Source organism: Bos indicus, chromosome 3, assembly GCF_029378745.1.
Source record: "Bos indicus isolate NIAB-ARS_2022 breed Sahiwal x Tharparkar chromosome 3, NIAB-ARS_B.indTharparkar_mat_pri_1.0, whole genome shotgun sequence".
Taxonomy (NCBI): domain Eukaryota; kingdom Metazoa; phylum Chordata; class Mammalia; order Artiodactyla; family Bovidae; genus Bos; species Bos indicus.
The window spans coordinates 47,088,521-47,107,637 of record NC_091762.1 but is presented as its reverse complement, the minus strand read 5'-3'; the positions used below and the strand labels follow the sequence as shown (position 1 = coordinate 47,107,637).

At 33.8% G+C, this 19,117-nt stretch overlaps 1 protein-coding gene across 5 annotated transcripts in view; it reads left to right on the top strand.

Annotated features, from left to right (window-relative positions):
- The window catches only part of PTBP2 (polypyrimidine tract binding protein 2), an 85,417-nt gene extending 66,648 nt beyond the window's left edge, over nucleotides 1-18,769 (top strand). For 2 of the 5 annotated variants that reach the window (XM_019957013.2, XM_070786055.1), the window contains exons 9-14: nucleotides 9,820-9,974; nucleotides 11,436-11,469; nucleotides 11,888-11,980; nucleotides 16,695-16,911; nucleotides 17,018-17,095; nucleotides 17,258-18,769. In XM_019957013.2, coding sequence (XP_019812572.2) covers nucleotides 9,820-9,974; nucleotides 11,436-11,469; nucleotides 11,888-11,980; nucleotides 16,695-16,911; nucleotides 17,018-17,095; nucleotides 17,258-17,390 — 710 coding nt within the window. In that variant the 3' untranslated portion in view covers nucleotides 17,391-18,769. The remainder of the gene's footprint in view (nucleotides 1-9,819; nucleotides 9,975-11,435; nucleotides 11,470-11,887; nucleotides 11,981-16,694; nucleotides 16,912-17,017; nucleotides 17,096-17,257) is intronic. The other 3 variants (XM_019957016.2, XM_019957015.2, XM_019957014.2) reach the window with 3 other exon arrangements.
- The last annotated feature ends 348 nt before the right edge of the window (nucleotides 18,770-19,117 follow it).

Sequence of the window (19,117 nt, the reverse complement as noted above, 5' to 3'; positions counted from 1 at the left end):
TAGTTCCTACCACAGGAATATCTTTTCAGAAAAGTAGTTTAAAAGTAATTATTTAGATTCCACCTTTGTTGCTTACAGTTCTTCATTTCATACATTTTGAGGCAAAAACATTTAAAATATTGTGCTTTAGAATGGAATTGTCCCAATCCCAGAAACCAAAAGGTAGATGCATATGGGTATTGATAATAGTCTATCATTTATTGAGTATATGCCAATGCATCATTCTTAACCCTCTTGTGAGTTAATCCTCACCATTCTTAAATGAATTTATCCTTATTGCCCCCATTTTACAGATTTAAAGCCTGGAACACAAATTGATTAGCAGTTTGCTCAAATTCCCATCATTAGTGAGGGCCTGAGCCAGCCAGGCAGTATGGCTCCAACAATCTGTCCTTCTAATAAACATTAAAATGAAATGTGCTACAGATTAGCTAAGGCTTTTAGCCTACCTTTTTTCCCCCTATGGAGTTCATGTAGAATAATGTCATGCATATAGTAAATTGGTAAGCCTGTAGTTTTAATTTCCTTCTTTTTTATATAGTGGGATGTTTTCTGTTGCTATGACAGATTTTTTTGTTGCCAAGTCCATCCAGTGTTTAACCTGGTTATTTCATGATTACAAAACCAAATATGAGTATACCTACTCTATAATTGGATCCAGAATAGGAGCTGTGTGCCTGTGTATTTATATATATATGATCATTCATATATATATGATATATGTAAACCAATTATATATGGTCATTCATATACATGTGTATATTATATGATAGTAAACTGAATTTATATTTTTATTTTTTCACAAAATATACATTAAAACTTACATACCAAAGTCTTAAACTTAGCAAAATCCTAATCTATAATATTCTAAGACTAATTATAGCAAAGACAGTTATGGCCAGAAAATCACACCAAATAATTCATGTATTGCAGTCACATTTGAAAGCTCCAAGAGACCAAAATAATTACTCACAAATATGAAAACATCCTAGAAATATTTCCTGGAAGTACTGAACCACACCCATTTTAAAGTATATCACTGAGTCTCAAAACTAACAAAAGTTTTTAAAAACTACATAATTTAAAAGCCAGTATTTTATCATTTTCAACATAAATCAGAATTTTTTTCATCCAAAGTTCATGAAAATACCTGTCCAATAAATTTGATTTTCTCATTTTGTTTCTGTTTTAACATCTAAGAGTTTAGAAACTGTAGTTGAGCTTGCCTACTTTTCCATGTGTGCATTTTTAGAAAACGTTGAGTTCTTTGGATTATTAAAGTATCCTCTGTTTTTCTATGGCTGAATTTTAAAAATACTGGGTTTTTCCAGTTTTTAAAATATCTCTTCTAAAAAGGAAGTTGCAAGAGCTGAAGTTGAATTGTTCATTTTTAAATTTGGATAAAATTTTCACTTGTGAATCACAAATTAACTTGAAGCAGTGACCTTTTAAAGAGTTTATTTAATTCTGTTAGTATATTTTAAATAATATTTGAATTAACATTTTAAACCTGGAAAATTTTTTTTTGTCTTCTGAGCAAATGAAATGGTAATAGCATACTTTGAAGATACAATGGGCGAAAACATTGGGAGAAAAACATTAATGCATCAGTTTGCATTTACTCATGCACCAGCATTCTCAAATGGAATAAACTTGTAACTGTAGTACTAAAATGTAAATTCATAGGCCGCTTTTTAACTATCTTGGATGCAAATTTTCATTCCCAAGTTCCTAATGGGTGATAATATAGTCTTTGCTTAACTGATTTTGTTATGGTCATTGATTATATTGTTCTCAGCTGTAGCTTTAAGGAATTTCTTTTACTAATCCCGTATTTACCTTCTCCTTTTCCATGATAGCCTGTCACATATTTGAAAACATTTTTCCTATTTATTCTGGCTTCGTATTTTTAAAGCTAAACAGCCTGAGTTCAGTGGTAATCAACTTCCGCCTTTGGATATAGAAGATAATTCTAAATCAAATCAGATGGTAAATTTAATCTTAAAAAAATTTTGCTTTTAAGAGTTGACACTTATGTATATGTGGTGCAACTAAAACAAAGAAAAGCCTTCTAAAGTATATTACTACTGTCTCTGCAATTAGTAGAATAAAAAGTATGTATTTGTGACCAAATATGAAATGCTCCTCTTATCTGAAGGAGGTAAATATTATACAGAAGGTTTTGAGTCTCTAAAGATGCACCAAGAAAGCAATAGATACATATAGGAAATTTCATATAGATTTTTTTTGTGTGAGTTCTTCCTAGCTTCATATTTCTCTCTCCATTTGTCAATATTTCTTTTTCCTGTTAATCTTACTTTTAAAATGGTATTTTATCTCTGAGTCTTCCTTTCCTTTTTTGCACCCTTGTGAATTTTTCTTACCCTTAAGTAATTGCACTGAGCTTTTCACATTCCTTGAAGGATTCTGCCTCAACTCAGTGGCATCCTGCTTTATTCATTCATTGCATTTTTTGATGGTTTTAGCACTGTGCTGGGTACTGTAGGGTCTCAGAGAAATTACACAATTTCTGTGCTTATAATCTGGCAGCAAGCATCTGAATATATATCTATTATGAGGCAAACTGAAATATGTAATAGTTATTATAGTATTAGAGCATAATTAAACGGGCACTTTGTCATCCAAAAGAGAAAGTTGAAGGGCATTGTAGGCCAAAAGCCATTTGATTGGGATAAAAAGACAGGACTTATTTATTTTTACTTACTTTTTGTTTTGTTTTTAGCTATGTCGAGTCTTCATTGCTGTGTGAGGGCTTTCTCCAGTTTGCAGTGAGCGAGGGCTACTCTTCATCGGAGTGTGCGACTTCTCCTTGTGGTGGCTTCTCTTGTTGTGGAGCATGGGCTCTAGAGTTCAGGCTCAATAGTTGGGGTTCACGGACTTAGTTGCTCTGCACCGTGTGGGATCTTCCTGGACCAGAGATTGAACCCATGTCCCCTGTATTGACAGGCAGATTTGTAACCACTGGACCACCAGGGAAGTCCAGAAGAAAGGATTTTGAAAACATTGCATGAGCAGATGTGAAGGAAAATATATCTTGCATATTTAGGAAGTTGACAAGTATTCAGTTGTGAATGAGGCATAGGGGCATAGGAAAACATGAAAGGCAGTGAGGAGAAAAAGAATTAAGTTTGGGTCAGGATCTTAGAATGGATGCTATCCTAAGGAGTATACTGGAGACTATTAGTCTAAGTAAGATAAAATTGTGAATCTACACTAGGGATAGAAATGAGAGTGGAAAGAAAGAAACATGAGGAAAATTAAACATAAAAGTAGTAAGACTTGGAATTGATGATATGATGACTCATGAGGAATTAAACTTGAGAAGTCGACCTAGACAGTAGGATATTCATTCCTAGGACTTAGGAAAGAGTTCTTTGGGGTTGAGAATTTGAAAGACCAGAGGATTGATACCTAAAACTTTGGTTTAAAGAGATCAGATCAGACAGAGGGCTTGTGGATGGGGAGAAATGGGATAAAGGTGGACAAAAAAATACAAACGTCCGGTTATAGAATAAATAGTACTAGGGTTATAAAGTATTACATGATAAATATGATTTATACTGCTGTATGTTATATATGAAAGAGTAAATCCTAAGAGTTCTCATTACAGGAGAAAAATTTTTTTCCTGTTTCTTCTTGTTATCTGTGAGGTGATGGATGTTCACTATACTTAACTGTGGTGATCATCTCATGGTGTATGAGTCAAATCATTATGCTGTCTGTACACCTTAAATTTATACAGTGCTGTATGTACATTATCTCTCAATAAAACTGAAAGAAAAAAAACTTTTTAAGATTCCCAACTGTAAAAGGGCAGGAGGGCTAAAGTCTTGAAACTTTAAGCAGTGTACATTTATGTTGTGGGAAAAGAAGCAAGAGATCAAGGGATAAAATAAGATTAAAATTAGAAGTGCTTTTTCAGTTTAGTAGTGACCATAAAGTTTATTCTTATTCATAAGAATGGGTATAAATCAAATTATAAAGAATTAGGAATATAAATATGATAAAATATTTACTCCTCTTTGAAGTAATGCACTCTTGGAAGGAAGGAAAAATGGGATGGTAGTTGAAAAGCAAGGAAGTATGCATAATCATTTTGAGTGTAGGCTCAAAATCCAGACATCCTCAATTCAAAATCTGGCTCAGCTTTGCTGTCTTAGATTTCACATTTGTCATGGATATGATAGTAATCCCCATGTTCTAAAGCTAGTGTTGTGAGGATTGAATTATGTTAATGCATACAGAGAACTTTTCACAATGCCTGACATATAATGAGTGGAAATTTCATATTAGCTAGTATTTGTTTTGAAGGCTAGCTTAAATCCTAGAATTGATTGTAGTGAATTGGATTGAGAATAATGGAAGTGTTGAGGCAAAATATATAGAAAATTTTTAGGACCATTGTGAGAACTAAAAGGAACTTCTGTCAAGCTCACATAGAAATTTAGGAGCAGAGTTGGAGCCAGAACTGAAGTTGTCAGTTTTTTACAGTCTGTATTCTTTCTTCTCACCATTTGTATCTTCATAAAGAAAGGGGAACAGATGAAAGAAGGGAGAACTTTTGAAGTTGGTTGAACATTTTAAGGGAATTCTCATCTCAGTCTTCCAAGATATTTGCTGAACATAAGAATGAGGGTCGGTATAGGAGTCTAGTGGATTTTTAGGGAATTCTTGAAAACAGACTAGGAAATCAGCTAATGTTGAATAACAAAATGTGGACTCATATGCTTTTTGAGTGTGTGTGTGTGTTTTCACTTTAATATTTTACAAACCCAGATGAAGACATGTCCACAATATAAGATTTAATTTATCCAAGCCTGGCACAGTAGAGCATTAACAGATGAGTAGCGAGCAAGCCAAAATGCTCCAGCTACATAGTAAAGTCTAATCAAGGGAGAATAGAAAGGGAAGTGGATTTGTCATATAGTCTAAAAATGGCTTAAGTGGTTGGTATAGAAGTAGAATCAAGAAGATGGAAGAATGGAGTCAGGAAAGAGGATTTAAATGTTAGCAATGAATGGTGAAAGAAGAAAGTCAAAGATGTAGCAGAAGAAGTTGATAAAATAGATTGATATAGTAAAATCAAGGTAGAAGTTAAGGAATCATGAGACCAGCATGTCGGACAGATTGCAGGATGACAAGAGCTGAGCAAGGAAAAGGAAATAAGGTGTGAAAGTCTTTATGTTGTGAGAGACAAGTCCCAGTGACTGACTGTTTTGATGAGAGATGTTTACATGATATTAACCTCAAAAGCATTCTAATTGGTGATAGAAGAATAGCAGTTGGAAAGTAACATTGGATGGTGGGATAGTAGGATGAATAATACATCCCTTATTTCCCTTTGGGGAAGAGTTTAGGGAGATAAAAATGAGGGTTATAAGAGAAGTTTCATTAGGATCAAGCAAGCTTTTAGTTAAACGTTTTCTCTAAGGAACACATTGACTAAAAGTGAAATTGTTAATGACAAAAGAAAAATGGGTTCTAGAGGCTAAAATAGAAATTGAAGGGAAAGTTGGTGGGAGAGGAGGAATGGGTTGTTTCAGGAAAGAATAGCAGTTGTCATTCTTGTCAAAAGTAAAATTTTTATTTTCAAATCAGGAAATATATTGTAAAAACTGCCCTCCCCACCCAGGACCCTATACTACATGAATTAGGATAAACCTCAAAAGTCCCACCACCAAATCCTCTGTTGAGTCATATGTGAGAATAACAATCAATAGATGTCTTGAACAGGGAAAAGAAGTATAAGATGAAAAGATAATGGTATAATTGACATTGGATGGAAGTTTTAGAATAGGAAATGAAAGGATAAAACAAGTTATGCATCTTTAAAAAGCATAGACAAAACTGCCATAGTCAAGAGGAGCCTTAAGGAGACATGACTAAATTTAATAATAGCATCCTGAAATAAAAAACATGAATGCATTCTGTGCTCAGTCATGTCCGACTCTTTGCAACCCCATGGACTGTAGCCCACCAGGCTCCTCTCTCCATGGAATTTTCCAGGCAAGAATACTGGAGAGGGTTTGCCATTTCCTTCTCCAGGGGATCTTCCCAACCCAGAGATCGAACCCGTGTCTCCTGCTTTGGCAGGCAGATTCTTTACCACTGCGCTACCTGGGAAGCCAAGAAAAGAGGACATTAGATGCAAATTAAGGAAGTCTGAATACTTTATGGACTTTAATAATAACATATTAATACTGGCTGATGAATTATAGCAAGTATATCATACTACTGCAAGATGTTAATAATGGGGGGACAGGGGTGCCCAGGTTATGGGAACTTTGGAGAATGTTTAATTTTTCTACAAATCTAAAACTGTTCTAAAATAAGCTTATTAAAAATTACAGATAAAATTGGCAAGTGGTTTAAGAGAAGTTATCAAAAACAGTTTAATTCTTTGTTCTGTTGTGATGGACAAGGAATGTCTGTGTGCCTCAGCAGAATGTGACCTGAGGGGATAGAGGGATAGATGTATAACTTAAAATCACTTTATCCCCATGGACTTTGAGTCTCTATCAGATAGATATGTGGCAGTGTTGCCATCATTTTCAGTGGGGGAGTGGCTAGTAATGTGTCAGAACTATTACAGGAAATTTATAAAATGGCTGAATCACTCAAAATGCTGGGTGGCCCAGCTAATGAAGATCATTTCACATAGAAAGGATCCCTGTCACATCTTCCTTTTCTTTAGCATCTGGTAGTATATGAAGCTCTTTGATGTTACTTGATTCTTACAACAATAGCGGTTCTAGAAGTAAAACAGGTGTTTTTATCCCCCATCATCAGTATGCATAGACAGTGTTTTTTACAGCATATTTGCTACCTTAAAGATGTTAATCATTCAAATTGTTTTCACAGCTAAAAGTAATTCATTAGAGGCAATGTGTATACCATGTTCTATATGTTTTTTTACAAAGAGAAGATAGTGAATGTATTGTTTTCTCTCATGGCTAAAAGTTAACATTACTATGAAAAATACAATACAGAATTTCTTTCCAGAGTTTATTATTACAGTATAAATAGTGCATCATGAAATACTTTGTAGGTTTTTGTTTTTATGTAGCAGACGTTGAGATTTACCTGGTTGACAGAATTTTTAGAGAAGAATATACTGAAAGAAATTGTGGGATCTATCTTCAGAGGCTTTTAAAGGTCCAGTAAAAACTGCAAGACTATTCTAGTGACTTAGAACTGCAAAAGATGACTGAAATAGTTTTTCTAAGTTACCAGCTTGGGAGAAGGAATAGTGAAGGAGAAGTACACGCTAGTGGCACTAAGGACAGTGACTCCATCTCTGACAGTATTTTTCACCATGCTCTGGACTGCCTAAAATGAAGGAAGATCATTTGGCAAGATGATAGATCATCTGTCTTAGTACCAAGTGATCCAGCATGGTAAGAATAAATGGAGAAATATGGAGACTGTGAAGTAGCATTTGGGCAGTAGCAACAACATTGGGGACGTCACAGCTTACATTCCACTTTTTGCTAAGCTTTCCATTGCTGCTTTACTAGGAGGAGGTAAATTGTATTTGCTTTGAGTCACAAAATTTCATGAGAAAATTATTAGTCTCATTTTTACTAAAGTGTAATGTTTATTAAAACCTGGCCTTAAGTCAGGTTTTTTCACACTTAAAAGGGGGCTTTAGCCTAGACTTTAATTCTTAATTACTATTTTAAATTAATTTTACTTATTCTTTTAATTCTCTGATTATTTTTCCATGATAAGGCTTGATGATTTAAGTAATATTGTACTACCAAGGTATCTCCATTATAAATCCTAGACTTAAAGTTTCTTTGAACAAAATTTCCATCATCTTTGAATATTTTGGTGAAGTTTTATGATTGTTTAATTGTGTATTGGCATGGTAGAGATGTATTTTAGAAGAAACCATTTTCTATAGAAATGAAGCATTTGTTTACCTAGGCTGTTGTGTGTAGACTGATATAGCAAATGTATTGATGTTTTATACATGTTTCATGAATTACTAGTTTTTCTTGAATTAGCAACAAAGAAAAATGATAAACTACTTAGAACTATAATTTGGGAACCTACGTATCTCAGAATATGCAGGAACAAAATGACTGTGAGTACATACCTAGGAATTAGGAATGTATCTTTACATTGGCAGCATTTTAAGATAGCCATTGAATGTTAAATGGAAACAACCTATGAAGTATAACGGGATCTATGGTATTTAACATGGGGAAGTTAGTAATACCATAGAATAAAGTGGTAGATCCTAAAAGGTGCTAAAGATTACTTAGTATGTATAATAATGATTAGACATGAGGAGTTTCTGTGTTAAAATTAGATCCTTATTTCTGCATTTACTTTAAAAATGAAATTGATGAATAGATGAAACAAGATTGGCCTTGAGTTAGTAATTGTTAAACAGTTATGATGGATACATGGGGCTCATTATTCTAGTCTCTGTACTTGTGTATATGTTGGAAATTTTCCAAAACAAAGAGTGAAAAATCTAAAAAATAAAATTGAAGAAATAATAAAAAGGGGGGACTCCCAAAATATTGTATTGGGGGAGAAAAACCTGTAAACTCACCCAGAGCTTGAACATATATGAGAAACACCATTCCACTGATGAAAGGTACTCAGTAAAGATCAAAGGAAATCTGAGGGAAAATTTTTACAAGTCAAAAACTAAAGAGGTTAAGAATTGTCAATCCTGAAGAAGCTTCAGCCTGCCAATAAAAGGTCATAGTAGTTTCTGTAAAGTAAAAACATAAACGTGGCTAAAAGAGTAAGATCTGACACCAGAGTTAACAGTACATCCTTATAACATGTACAAGAAAGCTGAAAAGAAGAAATAAAACATGAATTTATGGGACAACAGTACTAAGGGCCAGTTCTACCCAGGTATGTCATGAATTAATTTTATGTAGGTTGAATGTTTATCTCCTTTATCATGGAAAGAAAAAAAAACATGTAATTTGTTTTTTTTTTAGTGAACTAATATTTATTAAGAAATAAGTTAGTATGTAAGAATATAAGGAATGAAAGGAATCAAAGTTTATTAATTGTTGAAAAGTAGATTAAAGATGCTGAGACAAAGGGAATTCTGTGGAATAAATGAAGAATCCTGAAGATGACAGAGCAATAGTAAGACTGGAAAGTAGAACAGTAGAAATAAGAAGGAAATGTTCAAACTGGTAGGTAAAGGATAGGAAAATACTGGTGTGCTATATTGACTTTCTCTTATTCTTTCTGTGGGGCAAATGTTGTGTTTGAAAGACTTATATTACACCTACCTGAGTATGGAATTAAGGAAAACAAATTTTGGTAAGATTTTCTTTAGGTCAGTTGAATACATTATATAATGTATGTTCAAGGTGATTTGTTTCTAAGAATGAAGAATTTGCTATATATGTTTTGTGAGCTATAATTGTCTGATTTCAAGTAAGTTTATGAAGAAGATAGCACTTGTTATTTTTTTTAGATTTGACTCCTCACTATGTGAACCATGGAAGTGAATTTTATAAGTCTCTGACTTGGAAGTACATTCTTTTTGCTTTGTTTGCTTTTCCATAGGAAATGGAATGTTATATATTTAATTTGTGACATAATACAGGTATGTACCTTGGTTCTAATACTTAATGATTTCATTGAAACCAGTGAATTTTCTCTGCTACTTAAACAATTTTTCTAAATGTTACAAAAATTAACTTTCAGGAACCATTTGGAACGGTCAGCCCCAAGCCATCAGCCATCGTGCTTAAATTGGTTTTGTAAACGACTTGTGTGTGTTTCGTAAAATATGCTTTATTTTAAAATTAGGGCTTCCTGTTGCAGCTGTTCCAGGAGCTCTGAGTCCTTTGGCTATTCCAAACGCTGCTGCAGCAGCTGCTGCAGCTGCTGCTGGCCGAGTGGGTATGCCTGGAGTCTCAGCTGGTGGCAATACAGTCCTGTTGGTTAGCAATTTAAATGAAGAGGTTAGTAAAATAATTTTCTAATGTCTATTTTTTAACTCCATTTCATTTGTGAAAGTTTTTCATGTTTATTTCATTTTGCACTTGCCTTTCTTTTTATGTACATTCATTAGTCAAAGTATTTTCTGTGTGTTTCTACTTCCAAATAAAATCTATGTACTTGTTTAGGTAATACTTTATTTCTGTAGCTAGTCATATCTCTTTTAATATATATATATATATATTTTTAACCTAACTACCTATTTTTCCTAAGAAAAATATGGTGAAGTACTATAGTTTGGCTTTTTTATCTTTTTGTTGTTCTCAAAGGCAAATATCTAATTTGCAGATGTAACTGTAAAACAATTTTGCTCTTTGCCTTTTCTAATTATTTGCTTGTTCATTTCATGCTTATGTGTCATTGCATTTTTTTAAATCTTATTTTATGTGAACTACTCTAATACATTTTTCTTTGAAGGTTCTTCCAAAGATCTTGACGAGGCACTCTTCCAGTCTTTCTTAGTAATTTTTTCTTTGCAGTTATTAGTCATTGTCTTCTAAAAATATTTTTCAACTTTACCTCTCCCCAAACCCCTCCCACCCTGTTAAATAAAATTTATTGCTGAGTTATTTTCTTTAGTTGTACATTTTATGTCTGGTATATTTTATTTTGATTGCTATGGAAGCTGGTATGAAATGTGGGAAGCTCAATGTATCAGTTTATGATGTCTAATTTGAATATTTCATTTTTAATTGGCCTCTGTTAATACGAACATTAAGCTATTTTATCATTTAATACTATAGTCATTCACAGTTGTGCATGCTAAAATGTTTGAATCAGAGTGCCTTTGTTTTTCTTTTAAGAATTTTGCCTGCATTTCATAACCAGCCATGCTTATGCAGTTAAAAGTTCAAAGTTTAAAATTCCTATGCATGCTTTCCTTCCCTATGTTGAGATGAAATGCTGTAATTTACTCTTTGATATAGATGTACTTTACCCATATTTGTCTTGGATGACTACATTTTACTCAGTTTTTCTTGTACAGTACATAAACCAACCATTTTCTGACCAAATCCTGCATTTCCTATGTACTGACCTATATTTTATTTTTTTTTTTGTTCCCCGATTCCTTATTTTTTTCTTCTGCATTGCTGTTTCCCTTCCCCATTTCATCCTTTTCCCTGTGTGTTCACCTTCCCTTTCCTTGTCTTTTCCCAAATGCCCATTCCCTTCCCTGTCTTATCCTTTATTTTCCTTGTCCTTGTCTTCATTCCCTGTCTCCATTCCCTATGTTCATGCTTCTGTGCTTGAACAAATGTTCCTCGGACCAACTTGCCCCAATTAACCGCCTTGAACCATGATCCATGACCACCTCACCATTCTGCGGGAACCACCCTTCGTTATGGATGATCTGTTCATCTCCGCTCTTCCTCGACTCTTCTCTCTTCTTGTCTTACGCTGCTTGCTCTTCTCTCCTTCTAAAGATGGTTACGCCCCAAAGTCTGTTTACCCTCTTCGGTATGTTATTGTTAGCACTATACTTTTATTATTGATTTGATTTTTGTTTCACCTTAATTCTTATTTGTAGCTAGCACTTTGGCTTAAAGTTGAATAGTAAATCTTTTGCTATTTTTCTTTGCTATTTAAAACTTTCCATAGACACAAAATTTGTTTTAATGCATGCTGATTTATTTTGCATGGTCTTTAATTTAATATCATTCACATAGCTTTGAGGGTTTATCAGAAATTATTCTTTTCAAAATTCACTGTTCAAAATCTTGATCTTCTTTATTCATTTGTGAGAATGATGAGTTTGAATGAGTGATCATGTTGATGTCTGAATGTTTCATTAATATGTCAGAAAGATAATCTTTAGCTGACTTGCACATAAAAATTAATTCCATTTTTGGATTACCTCTCTGTGGCTCCAAAAAAGGTGTTTATGGAGATGTGCAGCGTGTGAAGATTTTGTACAATAAGAAAGACAGTGCTCTAATACAGATGGCTGATGGAAACCAGTCACAACTGGGTAAGAATAAACTATGTGTCATCTATACGGCTTCAATCTGATTTCAAATGTATAATGTAAACCTGTGAATAAAAACAAACTCCTTTATATCAGTAAGAACCTGTTTATTAATAGCCAGGGTTCACAGTGTCTTGTTAGTTTTCATATTTTAATATGTATAGTTGTACATGAACATATTTGTATTTTTGTGCTATTCTCTTACCATTTCTTGCTCGGAGTTTAATGGAAAAAGGTTTTGGCTTCAAGATTGAAATAACAGTTTCACCTAAGAATTATGATATATATATTAAAAGATTCTTAGCATTTTTCATTTCTGGTTACTCCCTATAATTGAAGTTAACTGTTCATATAGTCCATGGGATCCTGATTAACGCCATGTTAATTTAATTCTTCTAAAGTCATTTGAAAGTATTTGAACTTAGTAAAGAGTTACATGAGTGTATTTTAGAGATAGCAGGTTACTATAAAATGAAAAACTTAAACTAAATGCCCCACTTTAATCCTTTTTGGAACCTTAAAATGTACTTCAACAAGTTTCACTTACATTATTAGATAAATAAGTGATCACTTAATTAGCATCTCATTCAACTTCATGCATAAAGTCAAATCACATAAATCCAGAAGGTAGTTAGTGTGATTGACTGTAAATGTCAGTATGATGTTAGCTTATAATTCTGTTCATTAAGATTTGGGGATGATGGTACCTCAGACTGTGTGTACTCACATCATTAATTTTGAAATTTGCCATTTTGTGCTGTTATATCCAGTGAGATTCACAGACTAACAATATGATAAACCAGACCTTTTAGCCTTTGGCATCAGATAGAAGTTTGAAATTCAGTTTCTTACCAGCTATTAGGGTAGCCCAGGCAATGAATTGTCGGCAACCCACACCAGTACTCTTGCCTGGGAAATCCCATGGAAGGAGGAACCTGGTAGGCTCTGGTCCATGGTGTTGCTAAGAGTCAGACACGACTGAGCGACTTCCCTTTCACTTTTCACTTTCATGCATTGTAGAAGGAAATGGCAACCTACTCCAGTGTTCTTGCCTGGAGAAACCCAGGGACGGAGGAGCCTGGTGGGCTGCCGTCTGTGGGGTCGCACAGAGTCAGACACAACTGAAGGGACTTAGCAGCATCAGGCAATGTATAAAATTTTATATATCTGGCTTTCCATTTTAAAAAATGGAGATGTCTATCTTTAGTGGAAGTTCTATAAAAGTGCTGATTGTGTCATTGTGTGTGTGTGTGTGTGTTAGTCATTCAGTCCTATATGACTCTTTGCAACTCCATGGACTATAGCCTACCAGGCTCCTCTGTCCCTGAAATGTTCCAGGCAAGAATACTAGAGTGGGTTGCCGTTCCCTTCTCCAGGGATATTTCTGACCCGGGGATCAAAGGCAGGTCTCCTCCTGCATTGCAGGCAGATTTTTTACCATCTGAGCCACCAGGGAAGCTCCTTGATTATGTCATAGATGCTCATTATTCTTTTCTTCTTTTTCTGCTTATATACACTTCTGTACTCTGGTTAGGGATAGTCATTGTCATTATTTTTATGTACTTTATAAGAAGCCTTTTACAGTGTTTCATAGTTGACAAAGCATTCTCAAATGTTTGATTTCTTTTTTCTCATTGTGTGAACTGTGGGTGGTGTCTGTTGTTCAGTCGCTAAGTCGTGTTCAATTCTCTGCATGCCAGGCTCCTCTGTCTTCCACTATCTACCAGAGTTTGCTCAAATTCACGTCCTTTAAATCAGTGATGCTAATGATCTCGTCCTCTGTCACCCCCTTCTCCTTTTGCTTTCAGTCTTTCCACATTACCCTTATAAATAAGGGATACACAGTCATTATGGTTGAAAAGTACCTGTTCAATCAAATTCTTCTGGATGCTCTTTGGTTTCTTATATATGGACTGTTTAAATAAATGATGCTTTAATTTTTACTATACTTGTTTTAGTCTGCTTGGGCTGCCATAGCAAAATACAACAAACTGAGTGACTAAAACAACAGAAATTTATTTTCTTAAGTTCTGGAGACTAGTAATTAGGTGACAACAGATTTGGTTTCTAGAGAGGACTTTCTTTCTAGCTTGCAGACCAGCTCCCTTCTCCATATGTCCTCACACTGCCTTTCCTGGGAGCCTTCCTCAGCCTCTAAGGTGCTGATATCTTTTCGTGTACTTACAAGGACATCAGTCTTACTGGATTAGGGCCTCACCCTTATGACCTCTTTTAACCTATATTCCGTCCGTAAAGGCCCTGCCTCCAAATAGTCACATTGAGGGGTTAAAGCTTCAGTATATGAAGTTTGGGATAATGCAATTCACTGCCTAACAGTATTTATTTACATTTTAAAATGTTTTATCCCTAATTTTTATAAATTAAAAAGATAAAATTTTTATCTTTTCACTAAAGCTTTGCTTACGTACCATGATGTAGTTTTTGGACTATATGTAGTGGCAAATTTCTCATTGCTGATAGGTTAGATTTTGCTTTCTTGAAGTATATTTCCATTAAATATGGACTCACACCATTAATGCCTTTAAAACACACACAAATCCTATGCAAAACTAGGATGTGCTATTGAAAAAAATAAGTGAAACTTTTTTTAATATACTTTGTTTATGGACTCTGTTCTTTTTGGTTTTCATGGGACTCTATTTGGGAAATACTCAGTTGTTTTATAAGCAAATATTTTTATGTTCAGAAAGTAGTATGGGAGAAATAAATGGCAAGGTATAGTCAGTAATAGTCAAGTGTGAATGGAATTATTGCAAATCTTAGAGGCCATGTTAAATCATTTTAGACCAGAATTTTTAAATTTGCAGACATTAAAGATGTTTCCATTTCTACTATAGCCTATTTAATTAATATACTAGAATTTTCTTAAATTAGGTAGTTTAGGAATAACAGAATTTGTAAATTATGTTTGAAATAGTGTACTGATCTTCAGCGATTAAATGAATTCTCAAGAAGTACCAAAAAGTAGTTCTTTGTTAAAGTAATTATCTTATTTCTCCAATTCGTATTTTCAAGAACTACTTACAAAAGAGCCTCAACTGTTTTTAGTTCATATGTAGCTGCCATCTTAAAAGTATAGTTTTTCATAATAGATCTTTACCTACTCTCTAGCAAAATGTGCTGTAGAGGGAGTATTTATAAAATGCAGCAGTGTTAAATATATTTGTCATGTTGTACATTACATCCTTAGTACCTCTTTATCTTATAACTGGAAGAGTAAATTTGATTTTACAAATTAGGGAAGCTATAAATGAAAAAGATTTTTCAGAATGGTACCTTATACTTTTATAGCATTTTCCTTTTCAGACCTGTTTTATATTTAACTGGTTTGTTCTATACAAGTAAGTATGACAAGATGCATGGATTTAACAAGTTCTGGGTATCTCCTGTGTCAGACTGTGTACTGTAGTGTACTAATCAAATTAAAAACATTTGAGAGTAGGGATTTTGTTCTCAGTTCCCTGCTCTTCCATATTGTCTTTACCTCTCTGTTGTTAATACTCTAATACTTTGATTTGAGTAGTCAAATAGACGTTCAGTTTAGCTAAACTATATGACTTATGACATGGTTTTCTTCAGTTGTGACTACTTGAATAAAACATAAAACGTATAACTGTTCTCTAATCTCAGACCAGTTCATTTAGTTCAAAAGTAACCCAACTGCTGCCTCAAGAAGTAGGCATGTGATGTTCTGTGTTTAGGCACTGTGCTGTGTGCTGGGGTAGAGACACTGGTTCCTGCTTTCATGTATTTTACAGTCTGAAGGAGGATGATAATTAAAATGTGATGAATTTATAAAAAGAAATAGAACTGTATGGGGACTATCTACTAAGGTTCTGAACCTTTTCTGAAGAGTGCAGAAAGGGTCCTCTTTAGGAAATAACACTGACAAATAGCTTAGGAAAGATTGTGAAGGAGATAGGAAATTATTATAAGTAGAAAAGCATGCACCAGGCTAAAGGTTAAATACTAGCATTTGTTTAAAAAAAAAATGTTTTGTACACCTGAAAACTTAAGTACAAGGAGGATAGTACTAAGGTACTGTAAGTTCCATGAGGGTCAGGATAGTTTTTATATTACCATTTGATTCTCAACACTAACAAAGTTACTAGTATTATAAATCATCAATAAAATATTTATTCAGGGAGGCTTGAGAAAGATGTTAGGGTCAGACTGAGAAATATAGAAGACATGTTGAATAAGTTGAGGCTTCATCCTTAAGGATTTTAAGCAGGTAGTGACATAGATTTGTATAGAACGGAGGAACATAGAGAAAAATCTAGCAAGATGAATTGGGAAACTGATTTGAGTTATACAGATAAAAAGTAATGGCAGTGAAAAGTGTAGAAATAGATGAATTTGAGGGATAATTAGAAAGGGTTACATAGGACTTGGTAATTAGGATATGGAGCAGAAGGGAGAAAAAGTTAAAGTTTCTAAAGTTTCTTGGGCATTATCAGCAGGACTGTCAAGAAACTCATTCTGGGTTTTCATTCTATGAAAGAAGCTGGCTTCTTTGCCTCAGTGCCTTGTTGAGTGCAAATGAATTTGTTTTGTCACCAGTGGCTATTGTAAATTTGTGATTTATTTTAAAACCATAGCAAAATTAGGTATTTCAACTATTCTAAGAATTATTGTAATATTTTTGCTTTGGATGTTGATATTGTTTATTAATAGGCATTCTTCCTCTTTATAGCCATGAATCATCTTAATGGACAGAAGATGTATGGAAAAATTATTCGTGTTACTCTGTCTAAACATCAGACTGTACAACTACCTCGAGAGGGACTTGATGATCAAGGGCTAACAAAAGATTTTGGTAATTCCCCATTGCATCGTTTTAAGAAACCTGGATCCAAAAATTTTCAGAATATTTTCCCTCCTTCTGCAACCCTTCACCTATCCAATATCCCGTAAGTATTAAAGATGGAGTAGTTTATTAAGGATATACATTTTAGGAATAAAATAAAAAAATTTTTAATAATGTTATTACTCTTTTTTTTCCATCTAATTTCCCAGTCCTTCAGTAGCAGAAGAAGATCTCCGAACACTGTTTGCTAACACTGGGGGCACTGTGAAAGCATTTAAGTTTTTTCAGTAAGCAAGCTTTCTTGTCTTTAAATTAGTGACTTGATAGAAGTAAAAGTTTTCTCCAAGTAGTTGTTTTCATTTCTAGATATCTTTTGATCCTGAAATGAGCAAAAGTATTTAAGCCATTCTGATTTTTATGAAGTATCTAATTTCATAATTTTGTTTCAGAAGAGATCACAAAATGGCCCTTCTTCAGATGGCGACAGTGGAAGAAGCTATTCAGGCCTTGATTGATCTTCATAATTATAACCTTGGTGAAAACCATCATCTGAGAGTGTCTTTCTCCAAGTCAACAATTTAAAAAAGGGGGGAGATGAAGATTGAGGGTGAATCACATTGTTTGGTGTCATCACCTATTGACTGTTCAGAAAAGTGGGGACCAGAGTTTGATTTTTTGTTTTTGTTTTTGTTTTTTCCATGCTGTTATCATTCCTTGGTTATAAAATGAAATGGCGTATGTAAAGGCAGAGTTATTAACTGCTCTCTTTCATCTGTTCTGTAGGGAAGCCATTTTTGTCTGTTTGAAATTTTAGTTGAATTTTACTTTCCTTTTTCAACTTAGTTGACATACGTGCCTTAAAAAGGAAACTAGTGTTGCTATTGTGCATTTACTAGAAAAAAGGAATTGGTTGTCTAGGGCACATTGTTAAATGGGAATTAACAATATGTTTAGGCAGGGGTGTGTAAAAAGGTTAAGTTTTTTTTTCCTCCTGCTTGGAACTTATTTTGAATTATCGGCTTGTCATATTTTTTTATTTAATCAAATAAGATACATGATACGGAAAGAATAAAGCAGCTTTTTTTTTTTTTTTTTTTTTTTTCAGTTTCTACTACCTTAGGCTTTATTGCTTTAAAAAAAACATTGGCCTTTTGTATCTCACAATTCTGGTCTAGATTCAGTTATGAATGTAGGCATTAGTTAAAATTAACAAGATGCAGAGTATTACTTTCTTAAGACAACAAAGTGATTTCTGTAAGTTTGAGCCCTATGTGGAAAAGCATTGTGGAATCTTAACCTTTTTGTACACACTCTTGTGGGACGTATCATATAAATGTCAGCACTAAGTAATGTCTTGTTTGTGGCTGAATATTTTTCGTAGATGTTTTGAAGTTGACATGACTTATGTGCATTTAAATATATATTGCCATCCTTAGTTTGTAATTAAGATTTGGAATATGGTTGTGGATTTCTGAGCATGTGCAGACCGGTTTAGCTAGTTCAGGAACTGGTGCATGTATTTTTCAAAGATAAAAGAAAGTGTACTGCGAAAATTTGCAGGAAGATTAATTTTGTGGCAGTTTTCTAAAACTGACAACCAGGTGGGACCAAAGTTTATGTGCCTTTAGTCTTAATTTACCTTGCATTGTAATATTCAGTTTTAATAAATCTTCAAAATATTTTGTATTTAGGAATAGATCTGACTTTAATAAAAACATGGCTCAGAATCTACAGGTCAAATTAATTTGAACAGTTCTTGTCAATCTGAATTGTTGATTCTGTTTAAATGACCAATACTTTTTTGAAATTGATGTACTTAGTTTCAAGATTCATAGATTCTGTTATCTATGTAGACAGAATGGTCATGTATATTTTCTATTAGTTGAGTTTTTACATCTTTAGAAATGTAAAATTCAGTATAGTTTGAAAGCGGCACAATTAAAAATTAATTTTCTAACAAAGTTGGGAGGTTTGATGGTTGTTTAATTTCCTTTTGTGTGTACTCTGCTTACCTCTGTAGCATGCTCAATAAACACTTCTGTAGCTCTGTATTCACCTTTTCTGTCTTTCTCTGCTGCCTTTTCTCTCTCTCCTTTGTTTTCACTCCACTGTGCTTCTGAATTCATGTTTATTCTCTGCCAGGGTGGGAAAGGAATAATAATAATACAATTCTATGACTTTATACCATAAATAAATCTAGATGCTGTGAAAATACACCAGCTGTTTTTTTTTTGTTTTTTTTTTTTTTTAATTTGAAAGATGGTAACTGCTTTTCAGGAGGACACATATTAAACATTTCCCACCCTGTT